The sequence below is a fragment of the Equus asinus genome, chromosome 29, assembly GCF_041296235.1.
Source record: "Equus asinus isolate D_3611 breed Donkey chromosome 29, EquAss-T2T_v2, whole genome shotgun sequence".
Lineage (NCBI taxonomy): Eukaryota > Metazoa > Chordata > Mammalia > Perissodactyla > Equidae > Equus > Equus asinus.
This window is the reverse complement of record NC_091818.1, coordinates 40,221,585-40,240,883: the sequence shown is the minus strand read 5'-3', so window position 1 is coordinate 40,240,883 and position 19,299 is coordinate 40,221,585. Positions and strand designations below refer to the sequence as shown.

The following is a 19,299-nucleotide window of genomic DNA, read 5'->3' as shown; positions in this document are numbered from 1 at the left end:
AGTTTGGCCTCCTGTGTGTTACCATGTTGAGGCTAGTGACGATTTTTGTGAAATCGGAAGGAGGAGGATGGGCATGGGAGGGGGGAGAGGAGGGAACTGGTGAATTTTTGGCGAAGGATGCTGGAAGTCATTACGGCCCAGCTGTTTTCGGAGCATCCTGATGCTGCCACGGCTACAGCTGGCTTCTCCTCACTCCCTCCCAGGACCCTAGATTACTCTTAATACTGGCAATCGTCTGTGGCTTGACAGAAATCCAGTTTTTCCCTCTTAAGCGTTCGATTTTGGTAGCGAGCTAGCTCTCTGCTGCTGCCGGTGTCTTGAGTCCTCTCTGCCTGTCCCAGGAGAGCCCTTTCCTTTTGAAAAGAAAGTTTACCCAGAGCCTGATCTGCAGAACACATCAAGCAGGACTGGTGGGGACTGGAGCCCTACAGCCTCTCCCTCCCTGTCCTGGCAGGGGCCCCTCCCCACCAGGGGTCCCAAGGACCCCCCGCTCTGGAGAGGTCTCTTGACATCCTTCCGGATCGGGTTATCCTGTATGGGAACCTGCTCAGCCTTAACAGTCAAGTTCAGAATTTTGGGTGCAGCTTTTGAATCAGACCCCCCGGGTTCTCCCTTTCCTTCAGCCGGACCTCTCTGCAGAAAGTTGTGGTTCAGCATGAGCCAGAGCAGCCGCTGGAGAACCCCGCCTTCCCACGGCTCCGGTGGTCCCCGCCCACGGAAGGAACCGAGGCCTTTCTATCGGCAGGGTTTTAGTAACAGCCACCATGAAATACCACCCTCCCCAACCCCACGAGTTGTGTCTGTCCGTGTTCCCTTCGCTGCTTAGATGACCTTTTCTAATTCATGCAGAAACTGAAGCGGCTTGCAGAGTGCAGCCTGATAAGCTTAAAAGCATGGCTTGTTCTTGGAAAATAGGAGTTCTTGGGCATCGTGCTTCGATTAGGTGACACCACCTGTAGGGAAGTACCTTCCGTCATGCTTTTACAGTTCATGGAGAATGTGTTTGCGAATATCCCATGTCTTCTGTCCTTAAAATAATCCTAGGAGGTCAGCAGGGCAGGCACTATCCCTGTCTACCGGATGAGGGCCGAGGGTAAGCCACTCGCCCTCAGTCGTCCAGCTGGCAGCCGCGGAACCAGGGGGGGAATGGGCCTCCCAGTTCTGAAGGCTGGCTGCTTGCTCTCTGCTGGTTTCTGGGAACAGCCAAGATGCTGTTCACCTACCCCCATCCCGTCCTGGGCACCTGACGCCTGCAGCCTGCAGGGCGCTGCCCGGAGCTGTTAGACTGCCGTTTTAGCTCTTGCTGCCCCTCCCTCGCAGCTGCTTCCTGTGGCTCGGTCGTGTTTACTTAACAGTGGGCCTGTCCATTAAATTCAGTCTTGAAGAGTAACAGTCCCGTGTCTGTTAGCCCCTGAAGCCAGGCGTTGTCCTCGCAACGCTTCAGGATCAAGGTTCTCCTTGTGTGAAAACTACCCTTTGGATTTGCAGCCTTATGGTCTTGCATCTGTGCATATCCTGTTAATTTTGACCCATGGCCTGACACTGCCAGAAAAGAAGGCTTCCCAGTGGGAGGGGGCCATTCGGGCACATCCCCCCACCTTCTAAGGTTGAACTTGCCTGTCTCCAAGGTTAACAGTGCCTTGGGATGGAATCCCTGCAGCTCAGCAAAAATATATCCTCTGGACCCCTCACACCTGCCTTCCACTCTGGGGTCCCGGCATCCAGCCCAACCTGGGAGGATGAGCTTGTGTCTGGGATTGTAGATACCAAAATTTATTATTAAAGTCAAACCAAGCCGGGTTTGGATCTTGGTTCCACTACCCTCTGTCTTTGCAGCTCTGGGTGAGGTAGCATGGTTCTCAGACTGCAAACTCCTCATCTATGCCGTGGGGAGAGGAACATCGTGAGGTGGTCTGATAATGAGGCTATAGATGTAGCACTTAGAAAATATCTGGCACACAGTCAGTGCCTGGCGGACGATGCTGTCATTGTGGGAGAGAGGGTGCCCTGACCTTTGGTGGTGCAGCCAGGGCCCTCTAGTCTGGGCCACACCACTGTGCAGTTGGCTGCCCTCCTGCTCCGTCTGCACCAGGCCAGTGGGATTTCTTCTCACGATCAGCAGGAGCATCACTGGGGAGTGAGGGAGCCGCAGGATGTGATCCTGGTTTCCCGGTAAAACGGGCCCCCAGCTGGGATGGGTGCACCACCCTGCTGTCCTCGCCAGGACTGCATCGGCTGCTCAGGGCCGACAGACCCTCTGGCGTTCAGGATGCATCCTTAATTTTTTAACTTTCAAATGCACACTGAAGAGAAAATACTGCTAAAGATGTTTGTTTTATTTTTCTTTTCCGACATGTTTCTTTCTTTTCCCCACTATGCTTGAAAGACGAACTGTCTGTCACATTTTCTCAAAGTTTTCTCCTTACTAACCTTGGAAAGGTAAATGGCTCGGTGCATGCCCCTCTCTGTCCCCTCCACATCTCTCCGAGTCATGGCATCCCAGCCCGTCAGGGCGTCTTGGTCTGTGTGAAGACTGGCCATCGTGAAGTTTGTGACTCATACACCCCATGCCAGAGTGCCAGAGAACTTGTGTTTCTTAAGAGCAGCACCGTTGTCTGGAGGTCCTCTCTCTGTCGTTTCCTCCTTTCCCTCCATGTGTCCTGAGCCCGGGGCACCATGAGTGAATGATGTGGACATAGCCCGTGCCTGCAGTCCCAGTGTCATTGTTCCCTTTCCATCATTTGTGGGTGCTCGAAGCCTTGGGCTCGAGATGTCCGGGGGCGGGTTGGAGCCCGCAGCTGCAGAGACGTGGCAATACCTCGCCTTCACGCCCCACAGGGTGGCTGGGTCCTCTCTGGCTGTCAGGCTACAGGGCCCTCTCCAGACGAGCCCCCTGTGCCTCCCCCCAACTCACAGAGTCTGTCTGATGGACTCGTGGTTGGAGGTTCGACTTGCCTGGGCTCCTGAATCCGGCTCATAGCAAGCTCGGATCTGGGCGCTGGCTTCCGGGCTATCAGCCCTGTGATTCTCTTCTCTAGAGATTTCTCCACCGTGGGCCCTCGGTTCTATGCAGAGGGGGCTAGGCCTCAGCGATCCTTGCATTTCTGTCTGCGTGGGCTCCACTCCCCCTCCCCCTTTAAGACAGCCTCCCACTGAGGATGGGAGAGAATGCTTTTAAAAATTGTATTTCCTTTTTTGTGAGGTGGATGAAGGAGGTTAGGTCGAGAGACCACTACCGTGCAGTGGCAGCTGTCATCTGTCCAATGCTGATTGGAAACCTTGTTTTAAGGGGGTCTTGAGCCAGCCCTTAGGGGTGGGGCTTCCAGCCAGGATCACTTTTATTAGCGGGAAGAGAGCGTCAGTGACACAGGCCCTCTCTGTCTGGGTCCTCCCCTGCCTCGTCCAGCATCACCTGCATTCTAGCTGCCGAGCCCGTTTCCCAGAGTCTGGATCCCAAGGGCTGGGCCATGCTGCTTTGCCGGAACCGAGTCGGGAGGAGAGTCCTTATGCTTCTTTAGAGGGACCCTGGTACATCCCCTCTCTGGCTGTCGCCCGCGAGAGTCCCCCGGGTGGGGGCTAGGGGGCAGCCACTCGTCTCTAAAGAGTCGTGAACAGGAGGGTCCCTTAGGTGCTGGCACCCAGTGCTCCCCAGAACAGCTCTGACCCACGTGTGCTGCCAACTCTCCCCCCATCCTTCCTCGCCTCCTCCAGGCAGATGACAGGCCTCTCTCCTCCGAGGGCCTCTGCCCCCTGGCCTTGCGCCCAGCCCTTCTCCTGTGTGACCCTGGGCTTCATCTCTACCACGTTCCTGGGACCTCCCTGGCTTCCTTCCACCTGTTTGGCCATACCACTCTTCCACAGTCGTGGTCTTTGTCGGGGGAGAAGTCTCGATTGCATGGCTGTGAGTCTTGCTTTAGAAACCTGGTCGACAGTAAGCATAATTCCCCTTCTCCGCCTCTTTTCTCCTGCCCAGAACGTGAAGGCCTCCCAGAGCAGCGCCGACTCCTCCAGGACGCACTGAGGCAGCCCGTCGGTCCCGTTCCATCTCCATTTCTGCACCTAGCTAGCATTCTTCCCTCTCCCTGAGGCCAGACGCCCCCAAGGACTTCTCCAGAATAGGGTAGGGTGGTGTAGAAGAGGGGTCTGCGGTTGAAGAGGAGCCGTGCGCCCGACAGCATCGGATAGGGGTGGCCTTGCCCGTGTGGGGAATCCATCGCTTTGGCATTGAGCTGCAGGCCACCCCATCCCCTGCCCTCCCCGGCCTTGCAGGGCTGTGTGGCTTCCCTGCCCTTCCACAGGGCTTGGTGAGGACGATGGGCAGCGGAGGAGGAGAGAAGACCCCGAGGCGGGACGTCGGGCGCCTCCGTGGTGGTTCCCTGCCTTTCTGTGGTCTCGGCCTGATATGTCCTCAGCTGGCGAGATGACGCTGCTCTGAACCCTAAAATTAAAGGGGGCCTAGATCCCAGCTGCTGAAGGGATGTTGAAAACTTTCACGAGCCTCCTTCGTGCATCTCAGCCTGGGACGGGGACTTGTGAAGGACGGCGTCAGGGGTCACTGGAGAGCCAGTCCCGGTGGTAGAGTGAGAAGTCCCTGAGTTAGACTTGCTGGTCCCTGAGCAGCGGCCCTCTGGCATGTCTACACGCCTTCCCAGGCCGTGTCCTGCCTGGAACCATGTTAAAGGACAGTCTGGCTGTCTAAGCAAGAGGGGATAATTTGCTGAACTGACAGTGGGGCCTCCACGCGGTCCCTCTGCTCTCCTGCCTGGACCAGGGGCGTCAGAGCTGGCTCTCCGGGGGCTGCTGGCTTTTGCACTTTGTTCGTGGCAGACAGTGTGGCCTGAACGTTGCACCTTCTCTTCAGGAACTTCGATGTCTGGGTTTTGTGCCCTTGGCGGGGAGGGGGCTGGAGCTCTGTAAGAATGTGGGGAGTCGGGCAGCCCATGAATGGGGTGCTCAGAGGGACCCCAGTAAACCGGCCTGGGAGCGCGTTGGGATCATTGCAACACCGAGGCTGGGAGACTGGCGTGGAGAAGAACGAGGATCCGCCTCCTTCTTTCAGGACGCTCATCACCTCCTAAGTTTCCCAGGTGGGGACAGTGGCCCAAGCCAGGCCTCGCTCGTGGCCACTTCCTCCAAGAGGCTGTCGGTGGTGTCCCGGCAGGATTCGGCTAAACTCCGCATGTTTCTGTCGAGCATCTGCTGTGGGGCTGGGTTCCTTAGGGGATTCCGCAGAAGAGAATGTCCTCGCTTGCCTTCGTGGCACCTGTGGCATTTTTTGAGGGCGTTCAAAGCAGGGCTGGTGGGACATGTGGTTCTAAATACCTGTAGTTTCTGCCTGCTGGTTTCTCCTTGTTGCCTCCAAGTCCTGGGGGAGGAGGCGGTGTCCTGAGGCCCAGAAGAAGCCATTTGGAGACTCAGCAGTAGGGTTCGTCCAAGTGACCCGTGTAAGGATCTCTAGAGGTCGTGCCAAAGCTCGCTTTCCTTTCCTGCCCTCCACCTTCGAGCCTGACATCGTCAGCCCTCCTAGCGTATGAGATGGTTCTGGGGATTGGGGCTGGGGCGGCTTCGACGGCTGGAGCTGCGAGCAGAGGGAAGAGCTGGTTTTGTTTTGTTTGAGAACAGCTTTTAAGGAATGTACGTTTCTCTGGTTGAGTTTAAGTAGGACACAGGGACACGCACCCTTCAGATACCGGACAATCGAGTTTGTGGTTTTCCCACCAAACCATTCAAATCCCACTTGCCCCCCGACCACGGGCAGTCCGCCTGAGAGGATGTCTGTGTACATTCCTGTGCGGCTGGAGTCTAGGTTATTTTCCCTCTTTCCCCTCCATCTTGAGTCTAATGAGTCAGCGTGTGTGCGTGTGTGTGTGCTTGCGCGTGCATGCACACCAGTGTATGTTTGTAGGTTGGTGGTACTTGTAGACAGAGGGGCCTGCAGCTCTGCTCCAGAGAGTGGCCTTCTTAGGTCTCACTTTCTGACCACCTCCTCTTTCTGGCTGCCCCAGCCGACTCTGAATCTCGACTCTCGAGGCTGGTCCGAGTGGGGCTCTGCGCAGGTGCACCCCTGGCCTGAGTGCCTGACATCAGTCCGAACATGAACAAGGCTTTGCCTAACGCAGACCTCTAGATTGCAAGGGCCTACATGACGAGATGGAACAGAAAGATGGCCGAGGAGGGAAGACCCCGGAGAGAGCAGAAAGCTGCCTGATTGAAAGCTAGCGAGCTGACCGCCGAGGCGTGTTGGACAGAGCGTGTGTCTGAGCTGCAGTCCCGGAGCCTCTGCTGCCCTGTCTGTTGACTCTCACCCCCCGAAAATATGTGGGACCAATTTTTTTTAACTCTGCCTATTTGTGTTTGGGTGGGCTTACTCTCTTGTTATTCTGTCCTGAGACAGTGGGCGAAGCTCTTCATTTGGGGGGAGAAGAAAAAACTGTTAGAACCACGCCAATGACGTTTTCGTTTGTAATACTTGAAATTTATTTTTTTATTATTTTGATAGCAGATGTGCTATTTATTTATTTAATATGTATAAGGGAGCCTGAAAATAGAAAGCTGTATAGATTGGGTGTAGTCGTTCGTTGGTTTGGGGGCCTCTTACGTGTGACACATGACTTCTCTGTGTTCTGTACATTTGTCTGAATTAATTATCCGGGATGAAGCTGTGCCAGCTTTCCAACAGGGGTCGCCTTTCAGAAATTTGTATATTTTGCAGTTGCCAGACCAATAAAATACCTGATTGAAATACACTGATGAAATGCACTTCTGGGCCTTTTTGGAGGGGAGGAAGCATCTTTGATTGACACTTGTGGTCAGGGCATCACGTTTCTACCACTCAGCTCCTGACTAGCACGCCATCACCTTCCTCTAAACAGGACCTGCAGATGCTGACTGACTGGTGCCTGCATTTGGGAAACAATAAGCTGTGTCAACTTAGAAAAAATAGACTTTATGTCTTAGAGCAGTTTTAGGTTTGCAGAACAGAGCAGATTGTACGGAGAATTTCCAGAGGCCCCCTCTGGCCTTGCACACAGTGTCCCGTATTATTAATGTCTTGCACTGGTCTGGTGCGTCGGTTGCAATGGATGAGCTAATATTGATAGGTTACTAGTAACTAGGATCCATAGTCGGCACTAGGGTTCACTCTGGGTTGTACGTTTCTGTGGGTTTTGACAAATGCCACTGAGAAGTATCTGTCATGACGGTGTACAGAATGCTCCATCAATTTCTATTCCCTTCCTTCCATACCCTTTCTCTGAAGCCCTTTCAAACAGCAGCAGTTCTCATGCAAGTGTTGCAGAACAGGACAGGGCCCCGGGCAGGATGACAGGAAGGCTCTTGTTTTAGGTTCTGGGTTCCTCTCACTTCTCCACCCTTCCCCCCGACCCCGTCATAGCTCCTTTCAAGGTTCCACTGGGAAAAGACTCAATCGAACTTCTAGGACTATTTCGCCACAACCTGAGAAGTTATTTCACTTCTGAGCTTCAGCATCTTCCTCGCTGCAGAGGAGCACACTATTTACAGGCAAGGTTGAGGGTTGAATGAGAACATTCATACAGTATAAGGCAGCTGGAGCATTTCCTCCAGGTGAAGTATTTATGACCGGCACAGCTCGCACTGGGTCTGGTTTGTTTTCCCATAGCCCCCACTGCCACCCTCCAGAAATAGCCCTTACACTCAAATTAGTCTTCCTGCATCCCTTCTGCTTTCCCAACCCTAGCTGTGAAGAGAACAGGAGGCAGCAATTTGGCACCTCCATTTTGAAATGACTCCCAAGGTTATCATCTGTCACCAGTACGATGGGACAGAGGGTTGTGATGAAGGATCTTGCCTGGCAACTAGAGTGTGGACACCCGCTGCCCGTCAGGCCGACCCACACTTCAGGCCAGCACCCAAGTTCTGAGCCCATGTTTGAATGCTCATTATGTGTTGGGTGCAGGGCTTAGAGAGGTGGCCTTCACAGACGAGGGTCTTTGCCCCCAGATTCCCCAGGGCCAGGCTTTCAGGCTATCTACCAAGGAATTTGGAAGTCTGCCCTGAAAGAGGAGGTACACATACTTTGAAGTCCTGGGCCTGCAGGGGGGTGGGGATCTGCAACAGGTCTGTGACCTGAGATGCATCTGTGTGTGACCTTGGGCAAGGGCTATAATTATTGAATAAATATTGAATGAGTAACCAACTGGATGAGTCTTCGGAGAAGAGGCCCAGAGGGCTGCGGGAAGGTGCATGCCAGAAACATTCATTCATTACTGAGGTCCTAAATGTGAGCCAGACAATCTGTGGTCTTTGTACCTTGAAAAGCAGACTAGGAATGCCCCTGGAGCAGACAAAGTCACTATGCTGAATACTAACAGCTGAGATGCTAAGGACTTGATCTTATGCCACCCTTACGAGGGCCCAGAGAGGGGAGGGTGTTATTCTCACACCCATTTTACAGATGAAGAATCTGAGACTCGGGGAACATAAATAACCTACCGGAAACCACTTGGCAGGTAAATTTCAGGGGTTCAAATCCAGGTAGTAACGTTCGTGGCTTTGACCATTATGAAATTCCACCTCCACCTCTACTCTGTCTTTCCGCAGAGCTAAGGTGAGTTTTTTCACAGCCAGTGTGAATTAGCAGTGGAACTGGCGAGAGTCAGGTCCGCTCTAAGCTCCTTGCCTGCTGGGCTAGGAGGCTGGGTGGTGCCTCCCACCATGCTCCCCGAGGTGCACAGCTGGTGGTCAAATGGTCAGAGTCTTCAGGGCAGTCATAAGCAGCCCACCAGGAGAAGCTGGGAGCCCTAGCCCAGATTTTGGAAATTCCCAGGTAAGAGCCCCAATCCGTCCTGGCAATAGCTTCTCACATCAAGAATTTTACTAGCACTTCTCACTGGTTGCAAATAGCACCGTAGCTAAAGGGTGGGTGGGGAGTGGAGGGTGGGAGTGAGCAAGAGAGTGCTCAGGAAGGGTTTGCTGCAGTGAGATGACTTTGGAGAAAATGGAATTGGTAGCCCAGAATTGGGGCCAGGCTGCATCTGCATTCCTGCCACGCACTCCCCACCAGCAGGCCGGGGTGGCCAGGAGGAGCCCCCAGCCAGAGGGATTCTCACCTCACTTGGCCCCCAGCTCACTTTCCACTTTTCTCGCGGGCGCGGTTGAGAATGTGTTAACTTGGAATTACTTAGGAAATAGTCCTGGGAGAATTGGTCAACTTTTTGGGAGGGAAAAGCTGATTAGATCACAGTGTTGCACCACCCATATTGACCTAAGTGTTAAAAAGAAATCAAACTATTGAAAAGGAAAAGGAAATATTGGTGAATATCCAATTTGGGGGTGGGAAAAGACTAAACTTAAAAGCGATATAAGGAAGTGCAAAGAAAATATTGAGATTCCACAATGTAAATATTTTAAGTTCAAGGTCATCAAAAAGCATCATAAGCAAAAGGCAAACAACATTCCAGGAAAGTATTTGCAAGAATTCCACCCCTAAATTATCCTAAAATAGATTGGGAATACAGCCACAGCGATAAGAAAAACACGGACACCCTTCTTGTTACCTGGGGAAGGCTTTTATTCAATCCTCACTACAAACCTTTGCAACCTTTTAAAGACTAAAGATGAGCCAACTGAAGGCTGGTGAAGTTAAGCTCTAAAAGTTGTTTTATAAACTTCATTTTGAGCTCACATTTTTCGAGACAGTGTGTGTGGGTTTGGATCAGCTTTTTCTCGGTATGTGAGCACCTCTTTACATCGATGGCTCAGGACACCTGTAAAGGCTCTGGTTTCAACCTACAGGTTCTGAGCTACTCCTAACACCATACTAAGAGAGCACCCCCATACAGACAACAGAAGCACTTCGAACACGGTACTTGAGCCACTTAGGACTACAGAGGACCCTTCGCACACTCCCTGAGAGAGGTCTTGGATGCATTTAACAATGTGGGCGCCCGTGCTGGAAGCCCCATCTCCTTTTCACACACAGGGATCATTAGCCACGTGAGATTCAACGTATAGGGTGAAATGAAGATTAGGGGCAGGCTGCGTTGGTGGACTGTTAGAAACCTAATGGTGGTGGGGATGAAGGTGGGCACAGTGGAGAAGTGCCCCCGATAGATAAAGTGTTACGTAACATTGCATTGTCAGTAACTGCTCGACGCAGGGGGATCTTGGGGGTACAGGTAAGCCATCCATTTTCAGCTCCTTGAGGGCTCAACTTCAGCTGCAGGCATCAGAGTAGCTAGATCAGAGTCCGACATGTTGCATTAACTAAACAGAAGATGACCCACGTGCATATTCTGGCAACTACATTTAGTGAACAAAGGGGCAGGGGAGGCACTCGAGGTCTGGGTGGGACCTGGTTCATTTCCACCAGTGCTGGCTGTGTAGTGGAATCAAGGAATGAAGGGGCTGGGAAGAGGGGAGGCAGCCAGCCCAGTGCAATGAAGCAATGAGACAAGACCGGGCCGTGGAGATGACAGTCCCGGGTTCACCTCTCTGTCCCACCACGTTCTAGATGTGTGGACTTGAACAAGATATTTCATGTTTTTTAACTTGTCCCCCATTCATAAAATGGGGAAATTCAGACTATATTTTTCATTATAAGAGGCAGCCTCAATGTATTAACTTTTCATGCAAACCGGAACAAACCATATGCACATCCAATGCAAGACAAAATTCCATCATGGATGTGTTAAATGGAGACAGAAATTTTCCTTGGAAGTGAAGAAGTACTGCAATTACTTTTCAGGCTTTTTATGAGGAGTAAATCTTATAAATGAAGAGTCCTGGACTGTTCCTGGCACAGAGGAAGCACGGACGTGGCAGTGCTCGAACGATGTCTGCTGGGTGCTTGAAATGCAAAGTTGATACTGTTATCCCCACTTGGTGGATGTGGAACTGAGGCCAGGAGAACATAAGGATCCTGCTTGATTTTGGCCCAGCCCCAGCTGGATGGAGGTCAGCCCGGGGTCTGTCAGACTGCCAGATCCCACAGCCTAAGAACCGCACAGCTGAGCCCAGCTCTGCTGGATGGATCGCCAACCACAGGAATGGGACTGAGTCACATGTTTGTTATTGAACAGACGTTTGTGTCCCTGGGCCTTTGGAGAGGTCTGTCTGCGTCCAAATGAATTCCAGGTTTTCTTTCAGGGGTCGTGATTCAAGATGCCCACGGAAACTTAGAGACCAGACATCCAGTCACGAAGGTTCTCTGCTCTCCCCTTCTCTCCCCCAAAGCAGGGCCTCGACAGCATCTTTTGGGATGCCCTCCTCCTGGGGTACCTGAAGACCTTCCCAGGGGTACACCTGCACAGATAGTTTTAGGGGAACAGGTTTCCAGGTCCTCAGCTTCCACAGTCACCCTTTCCAGAATAGCCTGAGAAGTCTGCTTACACTCCTAGGAGTCTTTCTCTGCTTTGCAAGCAAAAGGCACACCCCCACCCACCCCAAAAGCTCTGGCTACAGGGCATTGCCCCCAGGGTGGAAACACCTCCTGGCACCAGACGAAGGGATGCCCCTTCCGTGATTAACTGGGTACTGTAAACCCCCAGGGATTTCTTTCCCACCCTCTCTTTCTGTTAAAGATGGGAATGTGTTGAATTTAGAACAATTGAAGCAGTAGTGGCTTCTGCAACAGTTCTCCAACTTTTTGGTCTCAAGGCTACTTTGCAGTCTTAAAATTTATTAAAGCTCTGAAGAGCCCTTGTTTATCTGGCTTTGACATTTGAAATGAAAACTGCAAAATTAAAAAAAATTATTTAATATATAATATATTAAATATGTATAATATATAGATATATATTTATATTATAATATTTATATTTTTATATATTATATATTTATATGTAAATATATAAATTTATATATTTTTAAATTGTTATATATATCTTTTTTTTTTTTTGAGGAAGATTTGCCCTGAGCTAACTACTGCCAATCCTCCTCTTTTTGCTGAGGAAGACTGGCCCTGAGCTAACATCCATGCCCATCTTCCTCTACTTTATATGTGGGACGCCTACCACAGCATGGCTTTTGCCAACCGGTGCCATGCCTGCACCCGGGATCCGAACCAACAAACTCTGGGCTGACGAGAAGTGGAATGTGCGAACTTAACCGCTGTGCCGGCCCCCTAAATTCATAATATCTTTATATATATAATACAAATATATATTTAGCTCCATCTCCTAAAGGCAGGAGTATTAAAGAACCTGTGGACAGATGTTAAAACCACTACAGTAATGAATAAATACAATATATTGGGAGAGACATTTTGAGGCTGTACCAACATCCTGTTTCTTCTTAAAGTTTCACCCTCTGGTTTTTGGCATTCTTTAGTACATTTTCTTTGCAGTAGTTATTACTGTGGTGTTCTAATGATAATTTTCTATTTCCCTCACTCCTTTTACATTTATTTTTTGCAATTCTTCTGTAAGGAAAATTTGTCCCTTCTTTCCATTTATTTACTTATTCAATCATTTCTTTATATCGCTACGGACTCATGGATATTCCTCCGTAGATGAGTTTTAAGTTTCTTACCACCTCAGCAATTCTTTGATCTCCATGAACCACTTGACTACCACTACCCAGAAGATGGAGCACGTAGCATTCCTGACAAGGAGAAAGCAGTTACCTGCATTTCCACCCTGCCCCACAGGTCAGCATCCTTCTCCCTCACATTTTTGTCATGTGCTTTAACGAGCATGGAAGATTTCTCTCAGGTGTTTGGGACAAGCCTGCAGGATGAAAGCATTCCCAGTGTAATGCCCCAATAACAGTTTTTTTGTTTGTTTTCTCACGGCAGATTCAGTTACTGTCCAGCCTAGAGGGGGTCATTTTAATGAAGCTTTTACAATATGACTTGGAAGGGGGGTATCCCCACCGACAAGTATCTGTTGAATGCCTGTTACATGCAAGTCATTGTTCTAAGTATTCAGCATCCTTTCAGAGCCAGCCATCTAACTGACTCACTAAGCAGGCTCAGTTCCTTAAAGATCCAAGAATGGCCACCATAACTGTGTAGAGAAGAAAGCAGGAGCTTCAGAGTGTCTCATTTAAAAAACAAAAAACAGAGAGAGAGAGAGAGAGAGAGAGAGAGATTCCTTTAAAAACCACATTGTAATGATTGGAAAGGGAGCAGCTGCTGCTCCCAGGACAACAAATTTAGCATCTTTAGCCCAGCTCCAAGATTCAAGGGTAACTCCATCCAAGACTTCTGCACTTTGTTCTTAAATCCCAGAATGTATCCGTGGGCGAAGTTAATGAGGAATGACAAGGACAGAGAGAGGAATAAGAAAGGAGAAGTAAACCCACTGTGACAGCTCCAGAGAAACCCTGCCTTCCCTCTGAAAGGGAGCATGGACACGGCTGCCCTGAACAGGCTGGCCTTTGGGTGCTGTCTCTCTGATCTCCTTTGCACAGCTGAGCCATCAACCCAAGGCAGCCGTTTTCCTGGGCCGCTCCCCGTAGGGGCTGGGCGTTTTCCTAGGGGCCTGTTCTCTTTTTCTAATTCACTTTGCATCTCCTTCAATGGAGTGGGGAAGAAGGTGTGAGACAGATTGTCTCTCCCTATTTTATAACTCCAGGGCTTTGCACTTAAACATGTCCACTCTTTGTTTCTTCAGCCCATCTGAGGGGACAGCGTGGCCTTGGCTCAGCTGTTTGGGCCTTTCTGGGCCTCAGGGGTCAAACGAAGAGCATGACACCTAATCACTTGCCAGGACTAGGAGGGACCACACACAGGGAGAGTAAGCGAAGTCCAGTTAGTAAAGATCAAACTCAGTTCCTCAAGGTAGCTGAACCACCACAGGCCGCGGGAAGATGAGTTTGGTCAAAGTGGAATGGCATTTCTGGGGAGACTGTGGGCTCTCTGGAGCAGTCAAGTTGCTCACCCTGTTTTAGAAAGACGCTAACTATATTCCACCTCCGCCCAGGCCTGAGAGGGTGGGCACGGTCCCCAGGAAAGCTGTTCTCAGCAGGCGCTCTGGGTCCGTTGACCCTAAGGCTCACCTTACCTCAGTCAAGAATCTGGGTTTTCTTATACAACACCAAGTTAGCGCTGTGGCAAGCAGATTATATCTGGACAAGTAATTCTTGGTCTTTTAAAACCACAGCTCACAAAGGATTAGGGTGGAATGAGAAGCTGCACAGGGCAGTTAAGGACACAGGCGTGTTGCACCACTCTTTGGGGCCCTCGTCACTCAGAGACGGTGCTGTGCGGAAGTGAGAAGAGCTGGGTTCAATTAGGCTCCTTCATCCATTTATTCATTTAGAATTTATGGAGTTCCTATTACGGCCCAAGCCTGTGCTAAATGTTAGGAGGAACTTTTAAGGGAGATGAAGGGAAAAAAACATTAGTTCCCATCCAAGAGAAGTGTCAATGCATCATAATGTAAACTTTTTAGTCTTAGAAGCCTAGATCGCTAGGGCTGGGATTGTCAGGGTCCTCTAGTTCAACTCCACCGCTTTACAGATGAGGAAACTGAGGCTCAAAGAGGGCAAGCAATTTCAGGTGTAAGAGCAGCTGGGACTAAACCCACTGGACTCCTGATCGAGCTCTTTTTTCAGTGAGAGTGCCTTCCCTGGAAAGAGTGAGAGAGAAAACAGTGCCACAGGATGTGTGAGAAGCTCCGTGGGGCATCAAGAAAAAAGCCCTGGGGCCAGCCCAGTGGCATAGTGCTTAAGTTCACGTGCTCTGCTTCAGCGGCCCTGCGGATTCAGATCCTGGGCACGGACCTACACACCGCACATCAAGCCGTGTTGTGCTGGCATCCCACATACAAAATAGAGGAAGCTTGGCACAGATGTTAGCTCAGGGACAATCTTCCTCATGAAATAAAAAAAAAAAGAAAAGAGCTAAGCTGCCAGATGCAGCCAACTACAGCCATGCACCACGTAACGTTTCAGTCAACAATGGATCGCATATGTGTTGGTGGTCCCATAAGATTAGTACCTCACAGCATAGGTGGGTAGGAGGCTGTGCCATCTGGGTTTGTGTAAGTACACTCTATGATGCTGGCACAATGACAAAATTCTCAGAAGGTTCTCTGTTCTTAGGTGACACGTAACTGTACTAGTAAGTGCTAAGAGGGCAATTTCACTCCCCTCCTGAAAGCTGACTCCTCTTCTCCCTTCTCCAAGACTCCCCACGGGATCCCTCTGCGTCCTGCTCCCTTCCCGCAGCCCCACTGTTCTGCTGGCTTGCTTTTCGGTGCCGGCTGTCTACCCCGCTGGACCCAAGCTCCTTAGTGCCTCTTGTTTGAAGGGTGACTTTGCCATGTGTCCTGCACCAAGGAACTTGGGCAGGGTTTCGCCAGGAAAGGACTGACACAGTTTACACGCACGTGAAACGACCCTTTCATCTCAGAGCAGGCAATCACTTCAGACAGAGACAGTGGGAAGTTCTCAGGGGCTCTAGAACATCAGAGGGGGGCCAAAGAAATCTCCTGAGGTGGCAAGAACCAGTCCAGCAGCTGGCAGGGTTGCCTGTCCCTGAGTCTGAAAGGCACTAAGTCCAAGCAAAGGAAGAGAGAGCTCTGAGGCCAGCGTGTAGACAGACCAAAGGTGATCTTTGCTTGTATTCACTCACTGGAAGTAGAAACAAGATGTCTAATCATTGTCTTCACGCTCTGCTTTGCTAGCAGGTGTCTTACCTCCCAGTATTTATCCATCTGTATACATCATGGAGGGGTCAGTATTCCTCTTGAGTGGAAAACTCCAGTTCAGTCTCTGAGGGGGAAAGCCTTGTCAGCTGAGTGAAAAAGAGGCAATGTTTCTTTTGTTTTGGGGGCCAAACCTTGATCTAAAATGGAAAGGCTCTGCATCGCAGACAGCCTGATTTAATTGCTGAACAAAGCTCTCTTCTTGTGGGGAAGAAAGAAGAGGACTCCCACAATTAGTCCTCTCAAAATGTGGGTCTCTGAAAACAATCTGGAGGAAATAAGCAGTGACATCCCTCCGCCCACGGCTTCTGGCCAGTCCAGGAGGAGGAAAACATGTCCGGCTGGTTCAAGAGTTCAGCTCTCTGTTCATCAAGAGAAAAACTCATCTTTCTTTTCCCCGGCCAGGCCAGGTCAGATCTCTGACCCCATTCCACCCCTGGGATGTTTAATCTCCCAGACCATCCTGATGGAACCCTTCTCGTCTTGACAGGGGACTCTCATGTCTCTTCAGTGTCACTTTTGGTGTTAGAAGGGTTCTGAGAATCAGGAGTGGGGGCAAGTACGTAACTTGATTTTCCTACGAGGGCGTATACGAAGCAATGGTCCCAAAGAATAAACAGAAGTCATATCTGGACGCCCACTATGGGCTGGATGTTTAGTCACAGAACATTGTGTTGAATCTTCTCACTTTTGCAAGCTAGTTATATATTTTTTTTTCCAATTTATACTGTTAAAAACAAGACAACAGGCCCCAAATGGTGTTGCTGAAGCTAAGTACCCCGTCACTGAACCGAGGCTTAATTACAGTTTCAGTTTCCCCAGAAATGGAACCTGAAATCGGTCAGTTAGGAACTTCCTGATCAACACTGGTTGGGAAATCTACCTGATAGACCCCTGCCATCTTCTTAAGGACAGTGACCTTGCATAATCAACTGCTTTTTCGCCTGGTATAACTTCCTTGTCCCCCCTCCCTTCTGCTTATAGCAGTGTTTCATTTTGTGCAGCTCTGCGGAGTTCCTTTCTATCTGCTAGACTGGGTACTGCCTGATTTAAGTTGATTTGTGCTCAAATAAACTCTTAAGAATTTTAATAGGCCCCAGTTTATCTTTTAACAATATATGTGAGGAAACTCTGGCTCAGAGGTGAAACCATTTGCCCCGGATCACACAGAGGGGAAATCAAACCAGCTAACCATGGGGACCAGGTGGCTGGGGAGCCAATGTGTTTGTTTTGCTGGATCCAACTTGATCGGAGAAAAGTCAGTGAATTTCCAGAAAGAGGAGAAACCCTGTGGGAACAATCTTTTGAGATGGAAAAACCTACCTTTGAGATGGAAAAACCTACCTGAGAGGGTGGGCTTGGTCCCCAGGAAAGTTGTTCTCAGCAGGCGCTCTGGGTCCGTTGACCCTAAGGCTCACCTTACCTCAGTCAAGAATCTGGGTTTTCTTATACAACACCAAGTTAGCGCTGTGGCAAGCAGATTATATCTGGACAAGCAATTCTTGGTCTTTTAAAACCACAGCTCACAAAGGATTAGGGTGGAATGAGAAGCTGCACAGCCACCCAATCTTTCATTTTTATTGATGTGATTTCCCTAGAAATGTATTCACTTCCATTTTCCTGGGCCAATATAAAAGTGTAAGGTGTGAAATTTTTCTGGCTCGGAAATGCAGTTCTCTCTCCTGTATTTGAAGCATTAAATCGGTAGTTTTAGAAAATGCACTTTGTTCCTGAAGTGGAGCTCCTAAAGACTACCTCTTGTGGAGTGCATTTAATCAATCACCTCGTGAATATTTATTGAATATCAACTACATCTAAAGTACTATGATGGATGCTGTGAAAGGTACAAAGGTGACCTAGAAGTAGCCAGAAGCAGGAAGGAGGTAAGATAGTTTAAGACATAAAAATCTAACCAAAAGTATAAGCGATCTGAGCGGGTTGAATAAAGCCAGTGCTTCTTAATTTTGGCAGCATACCAGAATCACCTTGTGAACTTTAAAAAGTGCTGAGGTCTGGGCCTTCCCCACAGAGCGTCTGTTTTAATTGGTCTGGGTACCCTTTGCCCTCCACCCCCAGGATATTTTTAAAAATTCCCTGGTTGGTTCTAACATGCAGCCAAGGTTGAGAACCATCAAACTAGAATAACCTATCTCTTACAATTCCTTGATTGTGTAAGTATGAATCGATGTGAGTAGACCTTGGATCTTCAGAGGGCAGGGGTTGGGGTGGGAGGAAATCACCAGATTTCTGTATTTTATCTCAGTTAATCTTCACAGGATTATACATCACCTCCCCTCAGTCAATGGCAGACCCCTCTACCGACCCACCCATCCCCACTGCAGTCCTTGCCTCCAGAACAAAGTACCATCTCCATTCCTGGGGAAGAGCCCTTTGCTCTCTCTACAATTTAGTTCCTTTAGACTTCTTTGAATCCAGACTTCCCAATAGCTTTTTCAAAAATAATTTTTGTTAGTTTATCCGGTTTTCTTTTTCTTTTTCTAGTGTTGTGGTGGGAGGGCGTGATGGTCTGTTATAAGCTTCTACCTTCTAGTTGGAACCGTAACTCTCTCTCTTAGGCATGAGGAGGTCCTGCAGAGGGAGGGACGTCATTGGTGTAGGCAAAGGCAGGATGAGTTCAATTTAGGAGGGCCAGGAGAGGGGCAGAGGGGGGTATTGTAAGAATGAAACAGAAGTTGATGAACCAGAGAGAGATTGTGAGGCCGTGAGCTTCAAGTTGTAGCAGTGGGTTCAAATCCACGTCTAACTCCAAAGCTTGAACTCTTTGGTCTCTATCTTCTGTGCAGTTGGCCACTGCCTCTGCTTAATGGTTAACATAGAAATAATACTCTTTGGCTTAAGTTGTCATCCTGTTGTATTTGTGGGGTATGCTGGGACGCCTACACTCAGCTTCATTTTGTCTGAGACTGAATGAGATGGTTCAGAAAACTTATGCCAAAACTCGGGGTGGAATTAATAGCAGATTTCCAGAATGTTCTCTGTAAATTACCTTTGTGATTTTTTTGGTGATTAACAGTACTGCATACTTTCTGATTGGTCATTGGGTAATTAGAGATGGAAGACTTTTGTTTTAAAAAGTTTGTCTTGGGGCCGGCTCCGAGCCGAGTGGTTAAGTTCGTGCGCTCCACTTCGGCGGCCCAGGGTTTCAGCGGCTCAGATCCTCGGCGCGGACAAGTCACTGCTCATCAGGCCATGCTGAGGCAACATCCCACATGCCGCAACTAGAAGGACCCACAACTAAAATATATAACTATGGACGGGGGGCTTTGGGGAGAAAAAGGAAAAAAATTTTTTTAAAAAATCTTAAAAAAATAGTTTGTCTTTTCTGACTCTTGATTCAGCTTCTAGAAATCTGTCCAAAGATCTGTACAGAAAGATATTTATGATAATGACAAATTTAGAAATGATTGAAATGTCTTATGGGAATGATATATAACATACATATATATAAAATCATGTATATATGATTATAAAAATATCTGAAACAACTTAAATGACCATCAATATGGAAACGGTTCAAAAAATTATGTTATGGTCGTATTAGGGAAAACTGTGCAACAATTAAAAATGAGATGAACATATATGTGCAGATTTGAAAATATCTCATACATATTGTTGTATAGGATGATACCATTTATGTCCCACTTAT

The 19,299-nt window shown here is 49.2% G+C and overlaps 1 protein-coding gene across 14 annotated transcripts in view; it reads left to right on the top strand.

Annotated features, from left to right (window-relative positions):
- PFKFB3 (6-phosphofructo-2-kinase/fructose-2,6-biphosphatase 3) overlaps positions 1–19,299 on the top strand; it is a 115,962-nt gene that overhangs the window by 77,827 nt on the left and 18,836 nt on the right. For 4 of the 14 annotated variants that reach the window (XM_070500986.1, XM_070500987.1, XM_014841331.3 and 1 more), the window contains one exon: positions 3,974–6,746. The exons of 5 other annotated variants lie outside the window; for them this stretch is intronic. In XM_070500986.1, coding sequence (XP_070357087.1) covers positions 3,974–4,021 — 48 coding nt within the window. In that variant the 3' untranslated portion in view covers positions 4,022–6,746. Of the gene's footprint in view, positions 1–623; positions 6,747–19,299 lie in introns of those variants that run through there. 5 more of the 14 variants (XM_044762362.2, XM_044762366.2, XM_070500984.1 and 2 more) reach the window with 3 other exon arrangements.